Raw genomic sequence first — 16,504 nt, 5'->3', positions numbered from 1 at the left:
GCTTGTGTAACAGCAGAGGCGTCACCTGGCCACAATAAAACAACTTTGCGAAACAAGTGACGTCAGATTGTTCAAGTAAATATATATATATAAATATAGGCGTTATAGATGTACACAAGACCTTTACTTATGGAGAGGAAACAGTATTCCCTACAGCATGGTCATATTTAGGTCAGATTCTCTCATTGATAGTGATTGATCATTTTATTATTGTAAGAGCCCAAAGTGTGTATTTTTTGTTGCAGCTGGTAAATCCAGTGGAGTAAACATGTATCGAAGAAGGTGGAAAAAACAAGTAAAGTAACTCCTTTCCTCCCTCAACATAGTACACTTTACAAGACCATATAGGCTACTTTATTTTGCTTATGATGTGTTTGTTTGTTTTGCAGATTTAATGACCCTGTCAACAAAGTGGAGAGAATTGCCCTTTAGATTTTTTTTTTCACTATCCACATTATATCCAATGCTCCCCTTCACGTTGTCCTAAAAAGTAGCTCAGCGACTCTTAATCCACATGAGTATAATGGCTTTCTTTTCTTTTCTTTATTATCCAGACACAACAAACACACGGTTTTCCATTACATTTAATAGATTATCTTTAATAATTAAATAGCAATATTCAATGCACAACATTTACAGGTACACAGTGTGTGTATGATTCTACTTTTCCTTTTGCAGTATCTCCTTTTATTTTTGTGTAGCAGTAAACAGAAATAATTCAACATCAAATATGTTACAGAAAGAAGAATTCAGAGCTTGTTTTGATAGATCACAGTCGACAAAAAAATGCAAATGCTGATGAACAATTATTTCCAACTTTAGATAAGCTCATCAATTGCATAACAAGAGAAACAGAGAATAACACAGCGTCTTGCTCTGATCACAGAAAGTTTAGATGAGAAAATCATGTGGGGAGAGGAAAGAAAAAGCGCAGAGAAATAAAATGTATGTGTTGTTGGTTTCCAGGTGACTCGGTCCAGTCTGTTTCAGCGCTTGGCCTTATTTAAACCGTGGCCCATGAGGGAGGCAAACAGCGTCAGCACCATCTTGGGATTCACTTTCACCAAATCCTCAGGCTGCACGTAGACACGAGCTCCGATCTTACGTGCCAGTGAGATTGCGTACCTGCAGGAGAAACAGAAAGAGGCAATCATTTAGGGACAAATACAAAGGTGCAGGGATGGGGCCAAAAAAACGCTTGAGATTTTGTCTCTTACTTTGCGTTGTTCAGTTTATCGGCTTCCTTCAGCACTCCTTTCTGGGCCCTCTTCACCATGTCCCACTTCACGGTACCAGGGGCGATAGCGTCAATCAGGTCAATCACCGGCAGACTGGTGCTGATCAGTTTGTCCTGCAGAAAACATGGAAACATTTTCCAATGCAAATGTGTTTCACTCACACACACCGTGTATTCACACACAGACAGACACACACACACACACACACACCTTGAAGCTGCTAATCTGTGTGTCCTTTCGTTTTTGGCTCAAGGTGTTGTTGACCCAGTTAAGGATGACCTGGTCTTCGACCTTATCGCCACCTTGACCCGCATCTGGCAGGACCGACATGGTGTACCTGGAGGATAACAAGCAGGGTAGACAACTCAAACTGGTACAAAGAGCCATCGTGCGTCCAAACCACTAAAATTGTCCCACAGCCTTGATCGGTGCATGTACCTCCTCATCAGCTGCCAGACCAGCGCCAGGGTGTGCATTCTGCTCCCCTCGTTCAGGTTTTCTCCTCCGATGCCGACGAGAGAGAAGCGAGCTTCATCCCTGCCCAGCTTCACCGCATAATTGCAGTTCTCCAGCTGAGGTACGAGAGGAAATACAACATTACTTTGCTTTTATTTTACCGTTACGATGTTTTTCTATTTCTTTAATGTGGATACCTTCTTCATATTGGCCCCCAGGACAGGATAAGGTGGGTTGTTGACTTTCTTCCAGTTCACAGGCACATTGACCTTCTCATAAAGCTGCATGATGATCAAACCATCACACAGGTCCCTGTAAGTCAACACACAAAGGACGGTGAGTTATATATGGTATCTCTTCAGCAGCAGTTCCTTTTTTTGTTAGCAAATAAAAAAGATGTCATTGAATTAAAGAGTTGAGAAGAAATGTTCAATTCACACCATGCTAAATTTGGTTCAGTATCACTTTGATTTGTAAAGTAATTGCAGACAGTTACTGTATTTTAGAGTCTCAGATTAGTCTATTAAAGACTGTTTACATTTGATTACTTCTGGTCTGAAAAATCAAGAAATCAACGTTGGACTAACGAGCCTCTACCAGATTCCCATTGACTCAACCTCAACACTATTTAAATCCTTACTATGATATAATCCTGTTCATACCACTTGTTATAAATGGGGATATTTGGGACAGCTTCATGGATGAAAGGAGTAAAGAGAAAAACATTTTATGACTTTAGATAAAGAGGCTGGAAAAATGTTTGTGTGGCGAAAGTAAAGTACTCATAACTTTATAACTTAGTAAAGGCAGATTCGCAAATGTTAGTAATGGGAGAATACACTCATGTTGTTCCCTATTTCCTAGTGCCCCGATGACAAACACCCTGCTGGCCCACCTACAGTCATTACTGGTTTTACTGCGTTATACTGGGCCCACATTAATGTTTAACTGATAACATACCAGTATAGGTGGTTGACACGTGGAGAGACGCCCAGAGAGTTCATCCAGTTTCTAAATGTTTTCTCTTCATTGGTCTCAGCTGGAAAAACATGAAGACATTAATAACACACCATCAACTAGCTGTTCCCTCACAGTTCCTGTCACCTTGTAAGAATGTCCTAAGTTCAGCTGTGGCTGATGCAAGATATGTACGGTTTTATGGCTGCCATATGAACCATAACAATGAAATATTAACTTTTTACTGGGTTCATGACCTGCGGGTATTTCTTTACATCAGTATTCTGCACATGTACATGCATATACATGCATATTGTTTGCATCCTGGCACGAGTGTGCATTACATTTTTTATGACTGAATTTGAGATTGGGCTAATTAAAAAGCAATAAGCCGCCACAAAACCGTAGTACGACGCGGCCTAATACTAATAAAACAAAGTTAGTGTCTCACGCTCTACGTGGATGGTTCCTATGCTGTTGCCGCCATTGATCTCCTTCTGAACACCATGATGCATGTTGTACAGGTTGGCCACAAAAGCGATGTTGAGTTTGCTGTTGCCAGATGTGACGTCATGAGGAGACACAAACTGTCTACAGTCCAGCCGGGCCGCCTGCTGCAGCATCAGCTCGGCCCTTTGGTCCAAATCACGCACCTTCACATAAAATAGACAGATGTGCATGAAAGTCCGTACAAAATTATGCCTGAATCCAAAAGGATGGTAGCTATATTTCATGTCATTTACATCTGTAGGAAAACAAAACAAAAATATTTGACATTTTCCAATAATAAAACAAAGTGACTCACACTAAGGCCGCTCATGTCGATCTTTACTTTCAATTTGTATTCTTGCTCTTCTTGGAGAGAGATCTGTTCCAACAGGTGGAAATATGCTCGCGAGTCCTACAACGGAACAGCACAAGGGATTACACACCTTTCTCCCTGTCACTGTGTGTGTGTGTGTTTGTGCATGTGTTCTGAAGCGGACCTTAATATCTTCACTGAAGTTGCTGATGGTGTCCGTTCCTGCGTTGCGTAGATGGCGGTTGACCCAGCGGAGCAGCAGCTCCTCAGGGGAGAGAGACATCAGCTCGTCCAGATTCTCCTTATCCGTCATAAGGCCAATCAGACCTGAAAAACACAGATGCAATTAGTCTTATTGGGGTTTTTTTGTTGTAAATATACCATGTGTGCTTTCGTGCGCGGGAACACTGACCTTCGTTCTTGCCGATTTCTATATCGGCAAAGAGGCCGACCTTGATAATCTGCCAGAGCAGGCCCAGGACCAGATGGGGTTTCCCAGCCATCAGATCATGGGCGTCGATGCTCACCACCGTACAACCGATTGCTGAAGCTGAGTTCAGAGCCAGAACCAGATTCTCCTACAAATAAAATATATCAACATTTTCCTTTTTAAGTCAGACATTCCATAAAAATGGAGTTAACAACTCAGCAAACAACTGTGGCCCAGATCCTTCAAATAATAATTAACTTATTACACATCATCAAGTTATAAACAAAGGTAAATAGTTGATCCTTTTAACAGAGGAGACATTTGCAGAACAGATATAATAAAGAAAATCTGAGAAGTTAATATATCACAAGATGGGTTTGCACAGTGCAACATTATTGAAAGACCCATCCATTGTCTTGGTATTTAGGCTTCTTCTCTTCTTCTTCTGGGGCCGTAGCTGGTTGACCGGCAATCTCACAGCAAGCAGTCATCAAATTCTGGTATTTGTTGCTTTTACTGTTTTTTTTCATATTCAACATACTGGAAATAACATGTTATTTTAAAGGTCCAAAGCTGCTGGTTAGTATACAGTATGTGGTACAGAAAGCTAAGCTAACTGAATTCAACGGGAAAGGTAACTAACTATTGAGCTTCTCAATTAACTCCTGCAGAACACAATGCACAACACAGCCCTTAGTATTAGGTGTTAAATATTTACTACTCACTGTCATTTTGAAAGTGGCATGTTTCTTGGTGTTGATGACTCTTTCGTCAATCGTGTCAGGCTGAGAATGGTTGATCATTTTGCTGACGGAGAACAAGGCGTGTGGGTGAATAAGCAACTTGCCACAAGTCATTTCAGATGTGTGTAATCTCAGATTTGTCCTTGTGTGTGTTACCATAACAGGATGCCATCGCGCACAGAGGTGAAGAGGCTTTCGTCGTCAGGGTTCATGGGCAGCAGGTGCTGGCAGTCCGGGTCTTTTGCCAGGGCTTTGTTAATCCAGTTGACAAAGGCCACCTTCTCCTCATCTGCACACACGTGATATGTTCACAGTGAACCACGCGTGAGATCACAATGAAGAAAATCGACATAAAGCATGATGCACACGCGCAATGCTAAACCACACACACAATGCAGACTCTCTCACACCAGAGTAGGAGTGCTGCGTTCCCTCGCTGGAGTTTCCTGATGTTCCTCCAAAAGAACGGATCCCGTCTCTTCTCCTGACAGTTTTCCTAAACGTCTCACTGAGCTCCTTGCTTTTGAGTTCTTGATAGATCTGAACACGGACAGGCGGCGTTACTCTGCTTTATTTCGACAAATAAGTTCAATTCTTTGCTCACAAACTGCATCCAAACTTACAGAAACAAATTCATCAAAGCTGATCTTCTCGTCCTTGTTGGTGTCTCCAGCGATGAAAATCTCGACAATCTCTCGCACTTTGTACCCCGGGAGGCAGAAATTCGCCTCTCTGAACAGCTCCTGCAGCTCAAAGTCGCTCACATAGCCGCTGTTATCAACATCTGGACACAAACAGATACAGAGAGAAACGCACACACAAGTTTACAATAAGACAATCAGCTGTACAAATATTCAAAATTAAAAACTCATTTTTCATCAGCTTGCACACAACACCTGTAGCAATCAATTGGAATGAATGAATGAAACTATTTCAACTTATAATGAAGACCACATTTCTTTCGAGAACTTGGTTTATCGTTTGTGCCTTATAATGTATACCATAAAGGAATGTGATATTCCTCTTCCTGGCACTCACTATTATCAGCATCTTTTGGTAATCATACACGATACGATAATACTGATAAAATCTTGCAACATCTCATTAATACAAACGCTTTAAAAACAAAGTACAAACACCAATCAAACCACGCGATAAAAGTATCTTGCATAAGGGTTATGTTTTATTGTCAGCTGTAAATGTCCAACAACCAGTATCCCTTTCAATTCTATTGTTGGGCCAAGTCAAGTGTGAATGAGTGTGAAACTGACCAATTCTATTGAAGGCATCCCTGAGATCGTCCAGGTCATCTCTGGAAATCTGTGTGACGTGATTCTCCATAGCAGCTTTTGCTTTATTTTACCTGAAACACACACACACACACACACACACACACACACACACACACACACACACACAGTTCTGGGTCACACGGGATCCAAAGAAGGAGCTTTTGATTTTGCCTCAGAACTAGAGCTAACAAAAGCTGCATTTGACTATAGAGGTGGGATGAACATAGAAGAATGATTTGGAAGTGTCAGGTTATTTTCTTGAATCATTCCCAGACTAGCCTCTCACATTCCTCTTTACGACTTTCACACACACACACACACATACAGCCAAGATTTATTGTTTTTTTTAAACCCACAAAGGTAGTGGCAGGCTACCATAAAGTATAATGGTACAAGTATAGACAAAGACAAAGACAAAGAAACCGGTAGACAGTGACCAGTACCTTCATAAGAGTTTCCTGTTAGTAGTCCTGTCTTCTCGCTGAAGATCCCGCTGAACTTGCCGCACGAGTCGAGTCCTGCGGAGCTCTGCGAGGCTTCGGGCAGAGCGGAAGCTGGATCCCGGAGAGGTTCGAGAGCTGGTTATCTCTCCTAGGAGGAGCCACTGAGGAGAGGCACGGCGGAGTGGACCTTTGGCCTTTCTGGACCCTGTGACGGGCGTGGACAGTTAACAGTTAACACCTCAGCTGTGTCAGCATAATACCATTTTCACCTGTTCGTCTCCTCAGGCCAGATCGGTTTGCAGTTGAACTATCCAACTGGAATGAGCCTAGAAAGCATAACAAAGGGAACACTAAAAACACGTGTTTTGTTTTGCAGCAGGAATAGAGGATAAAAAAAATACCAAACACAATAAATAAAAACACAGGCAAGGTATATTTTTACACTAACTTTGCCATATACACACACTTTCTTGCTAAGACTTAAAAGATCTCCATTCGTTGAATACAGCCACGTGTTCATTAAGATTTTAGTGTTGTTTAAAACGTGCATATCTTGTCTCACAAAGCCTGGTAACCTGAGGCCCACAGACAAACTAAATACTTTAAGCTGCACAACAACACAGCAACACTGACACTTCATTCAAGTCTTTCTTCATTCTATCTAAAAAAAACCCCAGCAGAACAGGCATTTTTTATGATGTTGCCCTGTATTTCAGAAAAGTCCCACTGCAATGTAAGGAAACATGGAGGTAAGGAGCTTACATTGAGTCCGAGGCACGCTGAGGGGCTTAGAGTCCGGAGCAGGAGCAGTCCAAAGCAGAAAATCAGCTTGCCGCAGAGTTTGGGGCCCCTCTCACTTTTTACTTTGCTCTTCGCTTTGCCTGCCTTCCTCCTCGCTCGTACCTGTCAACCTCTCTTTTCACTTCCACCTCGGCTGGAAGAAGCACACGCAGTCCCATAACCAGCCGAAACCAAGACAGGAGACTGTGGATCAGGCAAACACACTGAAGACATGTCTACGCCCATTCACCACAAACCGTCTCCACCACAGTCCGATGTTTTCTGCCTCTAAATCCACAGAGACTCCATCTTTCTATCTCCCCCTCAGGCCTCTCTTCCTCAGACATTTGATCAGGCACGATTGCACTGGGTGACTCTGAGGTGCGCTCCGGTTACCCGCTCATCCCCGATGCAGTTGTTGATGCAGCTTTTGCTTGTGGAGTAAAAATGTAACTGCCGGCCAAAGAGGTCCTCTTAAGCTCCCTGCATTATTGACTGGGACCTGGTCACACGCTCAGGGAGGAGAATGAGGTGAAAACCACACAAACACAAGCATGCATGCACACAATAAAGCTGCACATCTTTTTTTCTCTAGCACCGATCTTAGATATTTTGCGATAGTAAATATGAATCACATTTTTGAGTTCATAGTGTAAAGGATTGCTGGCATGGATACATCATCAGGTCAGTTGACCCTATCTCTCTGCCCCCCCACACACACACACACTCATGAGACCTGTGTCCCACTGCTAGTGTCCCTACACTATCTCTTCCTGAGCATCTGCAAACCTTAGTGTGACAAAGACTCTTCTGTCTGTATCTCTTTAACCTTGCTTGGAGTCTTATTATGTCTGGCCTGTTATGACTGTCTGTGCACCTCCTTCTAGCTTCCCCTCTTCCACTGTTGAACTGTAAATTATTTACCTACCCACATATATATATAGCTATATGCATACTTACATAATTGCCTAGAAAGGATTTTAACATGAACATATGTTAAAATATACCCCCTGCCTGAGGTTACTCAGGGGGGGAGGAGGGAGTCCATCTTCACACATGTTGGTGCTCCATCCTGGCAGACCAACGGTTAACCACAATATAGTCAATAAACGCACCATGCACCATTCAGTATATGAATTTGCTAGCGGGGTTGTTACTTAACACAGTACTTCTGTTTATTTGGTCTTTTGGAATGTTCCCAGGAGACAACTTACACCCTCGCCTCCTCTCCTTAACCCTCACAGACCGATACCGCAGATACCGAACACCAACGCAGAAAAATAGAAAAGGTTTTCCTGCACTACAAAAACATTTTATTTAAAGGATTATCATAAAATCATTCTTCTGTTACTCAGGCTGGTTTTCAATTGAGGCTCAACAATTTCAAGTAACAAAAAAAGCATCTTTAATGTCCATATATGAGAACAACTTTATTAAATCATCACGTTTGTTCTAAGTCCTTATTTTCCTTTTGTCCACTAGTTTGGATCTTTTCAGAGTTATTATAGAGAGGAGAATGTAACACACATGGAAACATGGGTATTGTATTCAGACAGACTTGAAAAACAAAAGACATGCTTAGCATTACATTACACACAATGTATTTCATGTTTGCATATTCATATTTGACATGGTATCAGCCGTGTGTCATCATACTCACACTAACCTGCATGTCCTTGTTTGGTTGATCCTTTGAGGCTTCAGTCAGCTGTCATGTGGAGTCTCTACCACTCAGAGGCAGTGCTGTCACGAGCTGATGAAGTAAAGCAGCTCAACATGTTTCTCTTTAGAGAGAAGCTTTAAAGATAACCAACTAGAAGGTCATCCTGCAGCATGTCGCCATACAGCCCTCTTCTTAAACTGAAGCTGGGCAAATATTATGTTCACAGTGTTTTATGAAAACTTGAATGTTATAAATAAAATTATTAAAGCAAAATGCAAGTTAAAATTGCACTTCACTCATTTCTGCACCAACAAGTTTACCTTCAGTGTGCTACTAAACCTCTTCCTGATATTAGACTAAAAATATGTTTTATTTTGAACATTTTATTCCCCTGCATTCATCTCACAGCTATGATTTGGCCAGTCGTTGTGCTGATTCTTTATTTTAACATATTATCAAAAAATAAATTGATGATGCAATTGATGATGCACACTATATGAAGCTAAAACGACCTGCACGTTGTCTGTATTTCATCACTGCGGCATCGCCCATTCAGAGGGTCCACGCAAGGGGGCGTGTCAGCTGTCACGGGCCACGTGACCCGGAATATGTTGGGCTTTAATTCCTGCGTTGGGCTGCTCTCAGCTGCTGAACCTCTGCGTTGCGCAGTGCGAACCCTCCGTCCGCCCCGTCACCAGCCCGCCGCCTCCGCCGCAGGTGGACTCTCCTCAGCGCACCATGTCGGGTAAGAAGCCCCGCGGCACCGAGCACCGGAACACGGCCACCGAGCACCGGGGTACCGGGGGCCGCGCGACCTCCCCCCCCGTGAAAAACATCACGAATTTATTAATAAACGCTGCTGGAAACGTCCGCTGCGACACTCGCATCTTGTGGCTCGCAGACATTAGCGAGGCGAGTGGCTTGGATCCTTCATGGCGGTGACGTGGTGGCTGCTGTGTGAAGGGTTTATATTTGATTTGACTTGATAAAAGCTGCCGCGGTTGGAACCAAAGTAAAGCTGTCGATAGTCAGAAAGAGAACATCCGGTTACAAATGTCAAAGTCAACGTTTGAGTTCAGACGTGTTAAGTTTGACGTCTGAATTAACACAATCGTGAGGGCTCCTAAATTAATCTATGTCAAAGGATTTTATCACGGCTGTTTATTTTTTATATATTATTTACATCTACCTTGTAAATTTAAAAACTGAAGCCGAAATGTTTAGCCAATTGGGTCTATAGTCAGAAAATGAATTTGCACATTTTATAATAGATTATATGTAATTATTTCCTATGCATTATTTTTAAATAAAAGTGCCACTCAATAACTAATTGTAGCTTTTTAAATGTGAGCGTTTTCTGGTTTTAGACCCTTTATTTAGGAGAGTATGAGCCTTTCACAATTTACTAGATCAATGATTAAATAATAAATACATTTTTATCAAACTTTGTTCATGCGCTTATGTATCCTTTCAATTTTTTTAAGTAGAGACTAATAACTTCCTGCGTAAATGTGGCAAACCTGACTAGCGTGACATTGCGGACGTGCAACTCAGAGTGAGGCCTGAAAGTTTTTTCTTTTTTCTAATACTGCAAAGGCCTGCAGTATATAGACCGTTACATGCGATGCATTTGTAGTGTCCTACACATTTGACATAAGCATATTCTCTAGTCTATGGTATAAATGTTATTTGCATATATTATTTATTATAAATTTACTCTATATTTAAAAATGTATGTACTCGTGCCGGATTACCTTTCAAACGCTTTTTCACTCGTGTGTCATGACTTAGAAACGTGTTGAACCCCGAGGTGGGGAGGTCGTGTGGCTAAATGAGGCTTCAGATAACCGCGTGGGAACCCAGCACATACTTCCTGTACGCTCACACAGGCAGGACGGGCCAAACACTCTTTGATTGCCAGTTTAAAGTTCCTTGAAACAGCCCCTGGCAACCAACACCCCCCCCCCCCTGCCTCTCTGACGAGGCTTCACAGAATCCCCCAAACAACACACACATTCTGCTCGATGAATACTATCTGCTGGCTCCGGGCCAACTTTCACTCAAGCAGAAACTCGGTCAACACCACCCAGCAGGCACTGAACTTCACACAGGCGGCTCGCGGACTCCTCTGGACGTACTTTTTTGTGTTTGGTGTGGAGGTTAAAAGGTGCAACGATTAAATGGTGTCCATCAAATCAAAAGACTGATGCTTCAGTGGGGGAAAGAACACAAAATGCAAATTGATGTATCTGAGGAGATTTTCTCACATTAATAGTGTAAGTGTAAATGCTATAATGTGAGAATGGAAAGTATAGTTTGTTTGTTTGTAGTTCTTATCTGAGGAACATGTCAACCTTATTTAGTTTTGGCTGTATCATATTGTCTTATCGAGGGAAGAGGAAAATAAGTGTTTCACTTTAATTCATTTTTTACACATCCTAAATACATTTGCGTTATTTATTGTGTGTGTGTGAGGCAAATCACATCAGATTTCACAGATTTCTCAGGTTTCTACATCTTTTTTGGAATTATGATCAAATGTATTTTTATAACCGACATTCTATTGGAACAAACTCACATTTTCCCCCCCCACGTGATGTTAGCAACTACTTTTGTGTGTTTCTCCCAGCAGACCAAGCTTTCGTGACACTTGCCACAAATGACAGCTACGCCAAGGGAGCGATGGTTCTCGGCCAGTCGTTACTAAACCACAAAACTACTAGGAAACTGGTCGTGCTCGTGGGACCTCATGTCGCCGAACCTTGCAGGTAAAAATGGTCAATGGTCAAAATGCAGCAAGCACACACACACACGCACACGCACACGCACGCACGCTGGCTGACACACATCCTACTGTGTGTTGTAGAGACGCCCTTGGCTCCATTTTCAATGAGGTGCAAGTGGTGGACGTCATGGACTCGGGGGATGCGGCTCATCTGTCTCTGATGAAGCGTCCAGACCTGGGAGTAACATTCACCAAGCTGCACTGCTGGAGTCTCACACAGTACAGCAAGTGTGTGTTCATGGACGCCGACACACTGGTGAGACAAAACCCCTGACGAAAGCAGAGACGAGTGACCAGGAAACAGTCTAATTGTACAATATACCAGTGAGTAACACTTAAGTGGATGTATTCAGGTGCTGTCAAATATAGATGAACTCTTTGAGCGAGAGGAGCTATCTGCTGCGCCGGATCCTGGTTGGCCAGACTGCTTCAACTCCGGCGTGTTCGTCTTCAGGCCGTCCAATGAGACTCACCAGAAGCTGCTCGCGTTCTGCAGTGAGAACGGCAGCTTTGACGGTGAGACCCGAATGTTTCAGCCTCCTTTTTTTCTTTTTTTTAAGAGAACTAAGAACAGTACAAACTAAAAGCAAGGTTAATATTCTTTTTTCCTTAACCAAAGCAACAGTAAAGCTCTGCAGATGTAAGGTAATGCTATCATTACCATGCTAACAACACATTTTCACTTTCTATTTGTCTTTGGCAATGTGTGGTGTTGACCATGCAGGTATGTAATTGTGTGTATGATGGATTTCTGCAGCCGGAGAAAATAATATAAATATTACTGGAATTAATAATGTTCTTTTATTCATATCACCTCTTCCCTTTTAAAAGAAGAAATTGCAGAGTCATTCTCATTATAACATGCCAAAACCAGAGATGTCCACAACTGTCTGAAGTATGTTTTCCTATTTCCATGTCTGCAGGTGGAGATCAGGGGGTTCTCAACACTTTCTTTAGCACCTGGGCAACAGCAGATATATCCAAACACCTCCCCTTCATCTACAACCTCAGCAGTATCGCCATCTACTCCTACCTGCCAGCATTCAAACAGTCAGTACACAGTCAGTCCAGTGTTTCTTCCTGCGTTCATGTTCGTGACTGGCTGTCCTTGTGAAATGCTTGTGTGTTAGGAGGCGTAAAGCGTATCCATGGCTGGTTCAGAGGTTGTATGTTTGTGGGTCTTAACACATGTTCTGCCTCTAAGCAGGATGTGTTACTGCAGCTATAGTTTTGTTATACTCTGTTATTTCAATCTGCAGTCCTTATGCATTCTGCTAGAATCCAGAGTACCACAAAGCCGGTTAGTAATCCGTTACTAGCGACGACCATTTCATGGGTTGACTTTGCTTCCATTACTTGTGCTCACATAGTACATTTTGGTGCACGCATTTTCAAACTGACCTATGAAGGTCATGATTATAACATCATCTGGCTGAACTCCATTCCGTGCTAGTAGTAGTAGTTCGCATATGGAGGCCGACTCGCCGTCACTCTCCCGCTCTTTTCTGCGTTTTGACTGCAGTGTTCTGCACCGTTCACAGGTACGGCCGTGACGCCAAGGTGGTGCATTTCCTCGGAAAGATGAAGCCGTGGAACTACTCCTACGAAGCTCAGACGGGCGAGGTCAAGGGTCACTGCCTGTCCCCCGACCAGTGCCATCTGCATCCCGACTACTTGCTGATGTGGTGGCGGCTGTACGCCGCGTCGGTGCAGCCTCTGCTGCAGCAGACGTACGGGGACGCTCCATTCGACAGCGGCTTCGTAGACGCCAGCGCGGAGGTACGTCGGCTGTTGTGGTCTTTCAAGTGTGCGTCTCGTTGTTTTCAACGTTGGAATGGACGTGGAAATGTTTAGACACAAGCAAAGAGGTGTCATAATAGGTCACGTCCTGAAAACTGTACCCTTTTTTTTTTTTTTTTTTTTAATTTGTTGTTTAGAGTACTGTTTAATGTTGCCACAAAAAGAACAGAGTTACAATTGTTCCCCATTCTTAAGCAACAATCTGTCAACTGCATCAATAGCTTCCAGCGTGCCGCTCCACCTACAGAGTAGCAGGAAGTTGCCATGCGGTCTGTTGTAAGAGGGCAGCATTGAAATTGTCTAAAAGGAAAGCTGCAAATTTGCCTTAAGCTGTGCCATCTTGTGTCACAAGTTTGTGCAGGAAGTCTTTTAGTCATTGAGTTGGCTCAGGCGGAAGTTTGGAAGAAATCCCAAGTGAATCTTGAAATTATTTTGTTACTGGAAATGACACAATACTGTTGCTGAACAGTGGACAAGGACTGCGGTTCAAATTGCCTTAAATGCATCATAATGCAAGTTGAAATCGGTAAACTTACCACTTAGCTTTATATAGCACTTGTGTTGCTGGTCATGCCAGGTTGGACTTTAGCACCAAAAAATGTACTTGTATGTATGTATGTGTGTAAGCAAAAGGTTTTGTTAGTTCAAAATGAACGGACTGTCAATCAGTGACTTGATTTGGTGAAGCCAGAGGTTCATCACACGAGGCAGATATACTTAACATTTAAGAATCTCCTCTTCACCACACCAGCGTACAGTTTTAACATTTAACGGTGCAAGCACCAATGGTCATCGATGTAACGTACAGACAGGATTTGAGAAGTATGAGACGGTTTGTGTCCATCAGTTCAACTTTTGATACTAAAATGAAATGTACCAGAAACACCTGATTTAAAAAAGCAATCTTCTGATGCGCTGCTCCATTGAGTCGTTATTATTGAGCGTACTTCTACTCTAGAAATCTATACACTCAACTCTTATCTGCAGCAAGTGTGATGCAAAATGTCCTGCTTTGACTCCTGTGATGAAATCCCTGCATGTAGCAATTGTGTCTTTCGAGAAAAAGAGCGTTCAGCCGAGCGTGGCAGAATGTGGGCAAACCAGTCCTTATAAAGTGTTGCTGCAGTCCCATGTCATGATCCACTCATCATCTGTCTCCATCAAGCAGGGTAAGCTCCACGAGGATTCAGGGGAGAACCAGGTCCCCTTTGCTCCACCCCCCCAGAAGCTCTCATCAGAGGAGAGAAAGCAGCGCTGGGAAGCGGGCCAGATCGACTACATGGGGGACGACTCCTTCGACAACATCGAACGAAAGCTCGACTCGTTCCTAAAGTAGCAAGCTGGCGGGTCGGCGTGACGGACACCGAGACAACGCCGGTCAACGCGCTGTGTGGGCGGAGATACTAAGCACTGCTCAGCCAATCGCAGGGGCTTGACAAAGTCCTCTGTGCAGCGTTGAGCCTCACTCTCTGCATTCTGGTGTGTGTGTGTGTGTGTGTGTGTGTGTGTGTGTGTGTGTGTGTGTGTGTGTGTGTGTGTGTGTGTGTGTGTGTGTGTGTGTGTGTGTGTGTGTGTGTGTGTGTGTGTGTGTGTGTGTGTGTGTGTGTGTGTGTGTGTGTGTGTGTGTGTGTGTGTGTGTGTGTGTGTGTGTGTGTGTGTGTGTGTGTGTGTGTGTGTGGAGGGGGGGTTTGACACAGTTCCCACGCACTCTTAACCTTCAATTCTCCCCCTCAAAGGATGTTTGATATTTAAGGAAATACTCTTTAGCTCAGCAGCTAGTTTGCTTAGCATTAAGATCCATTTGTGACCTCAACACTGTATGTACGCAAAGCTAAAATAAAGAGGCTTTAAAAAGTCCAATCCTACAGATGAAAATGATCTTTGCTGAAAGATAAGATCTGCCATGGAAAATTCTATATTTACAGACTGCTCTTCCTCTGGCTAAGTGTTTAAAGATAACAATGAGTGGATGCTCTTCCCGTCCGCTGCACTTTGGCAGACTGAAGCAGTGCTTGTTAAGCAGGTTGCTTAAATGATGTAGTGTTGGTTCAAAGATTGTTTTGACCCAGCAGACATTTCATAAATACCTTCAGACTGTAAGCATTTGTGTAAATTCAACAATTATTTAATGACATGGTCCCTGTCCATGAATGCCAAGTGTATTTCTCAAATTGTCAGACTACTTTATAAGTGTTCTTGTGTATTTGATGGCAATAGATTTACAGTCCAGAGTCTTCCTAACCTGTGGAAACTTTCAGCAACAGAAACTGCTAAAAGTGGGATCAATTAAGTTGTTCCTTGATTTTACCACAACTCCCGTCCTGCAATACGTCTTCATTTAAACTTACTTCAAGGTAGATATGCAGCACGGGCTCATCTTCCTCCCAAAGTCCCTGCCAGGTGGGATAACCTCGCATTAAACGGGTCACCTGTCATCTGTGTACTTGTCTGTGTGACACCAAGCAGCTGAATTCCCAAGGGGCTATGTCATTTCTGGACTTATTTTGAGACTAAAGCTGGTCGTGTTTTGTGTGGTAGTTAAGAAAGAAAAAGTTGGTCAGTAATGAAGTGCTTCCACCCACATCCCGTGGCGCTGTTGAGTCTTGTGTGTATTGGCGTGGGATTAGTGCGCTCCCCAGGCAGCTGTACCTGCATGTTGTGCAATGTCCCTCCCAGATGCACGTCGGTCGGTACGTCTTCGTGCCGTGTGCTCACTTCCTCTCAGTCGGGTTACCAGCTGCCTTATTGCCGTTCACTGTTTACAAAACCCCACTTACTGTAACCGCTGCTCGTAGCACAACACATCCAACTTTGTTGAGTCCCTCCTTTTGTTACTGATGCCTCTTTTACTTCACTCCAGCTGTTAAAGTATCATTTATAGCTACTAAAAACAACACACTCCAATACGGAGCTGGAAAGGTCGAGAGAAGTCCATGGGTGGTGTTTTTTTTTTTTTTTTGCGATCTTTCCGACCAGCTTGACCCTCAATATGCATGAGTGTGGACCATCATTTTAGTTTAGCTCTGTCCTGTCACCTAGCTGTTAACTGTTCATTCTTGTAGAAGCGCTAATAAAGAACCTGTTATCCATCCCTTTTGTATTTTTATTTTCTTCT

General features: G+C 43.1%; 2 protein-coding genes across 4 annotated transcripts; one reads left to right on the top strand and one right to left on the bottom strand.

The window, feature by feature from the left end:
- Window positions 1–504: 504 nt before the first annotated feature.
- LOC119228096 (plastin-1-like) lies at window positions 505–6,510 on the bottom strand. Its single transcript, XM_037487412.2, has 16 exons — window positions 6,362–6,510; window positions 5,898–5,989; window positions 5,250–5,410; window positions 5,037–5,166; window positions 4,783–4,915; window positions 4,609–4,690; window positions 3,866–4,031; window positions 3,638–3,780; window positions 3,457–3,552; window positions 3,103–3,304; window positions 2,655–2,733; window positions 1,892–2,006; window positions 1,677–1,810; window positions 1,449–1,575; window positions 1,218–1,351; window positions 505–1,125 (listed from the first exon to the last, which is right to left on the bottom strand). Exons 2-16 carry the CDS (start codon window positions 5,965–5,967, stop codon window positions 987–989), a joined length of 1,911 nt encoding a protein of 636 aa, XP_037343309.1. The 5' UTR covers window positions 5,968–5,989; window positions 6,362–6,510; the 3' UTR covers window positions 505–986.
- Window positions 6,511–9,373: 2,863 nt separating this feature from the next.
- Window positions 9,374–15,560, top strand: gyg1a (glycogenin 1a). 3 transcript variants are annotated; one of them, XM_037486037.2, is made up of 7 exons: window positions 9,374–9,549; window positions 11,434–11,572; window positions 11,671–11,845; window positions 11,943–12,105; window positions 12,513–12,639; window positions 13,131–13,368; window positions 14,555–15,560. In XM_037486037.2, exons 1-7 carry the CDS (start codon window positions 9,543–9,545, stop codon window positions 14,723–14,725), a joined length of 1,020 nt encoding a protein of 339 aa, XP_037341934.2. In that variant the 5' UTR covers window positions 9,374–9,542; the 3' UTR covers window positions 14,726–15,560. The 3 variants fall into 3 exon arrangements, with proteins under 3 accessions (XP_037341934.2, XP_037341936.2, XP_037341935.2); XM_037486039.2 differs by having other exon boundaries at window positions 9,375–9,549; window positions 11,437–11,572; XM_037486038.2 differs by having other exon boundaries at window positions 9,376–9,549; window positions 14,558–15,560.
- Window positions 15,561–16,504: the final 944 nt, after the last annotated feature.

This window comes from Pungitius pungitius, chromosome 14 (assembly GCF_949316345.1).
Source record: "Pungitius pungitius chromosome 14, fPunPun2.1, whole genome shotgun sequence".
NCBI classification, from domain to species: domain Eukaryota; kingdom Metazoa; phylum Chordata; class Actinopteri; order Perciformes; family Gasterosteidae; genus Pungitius; species Pungitius pungitius.
This window is presented reverse-complemented; position numbering and strand designations above follow the sequence as displayed.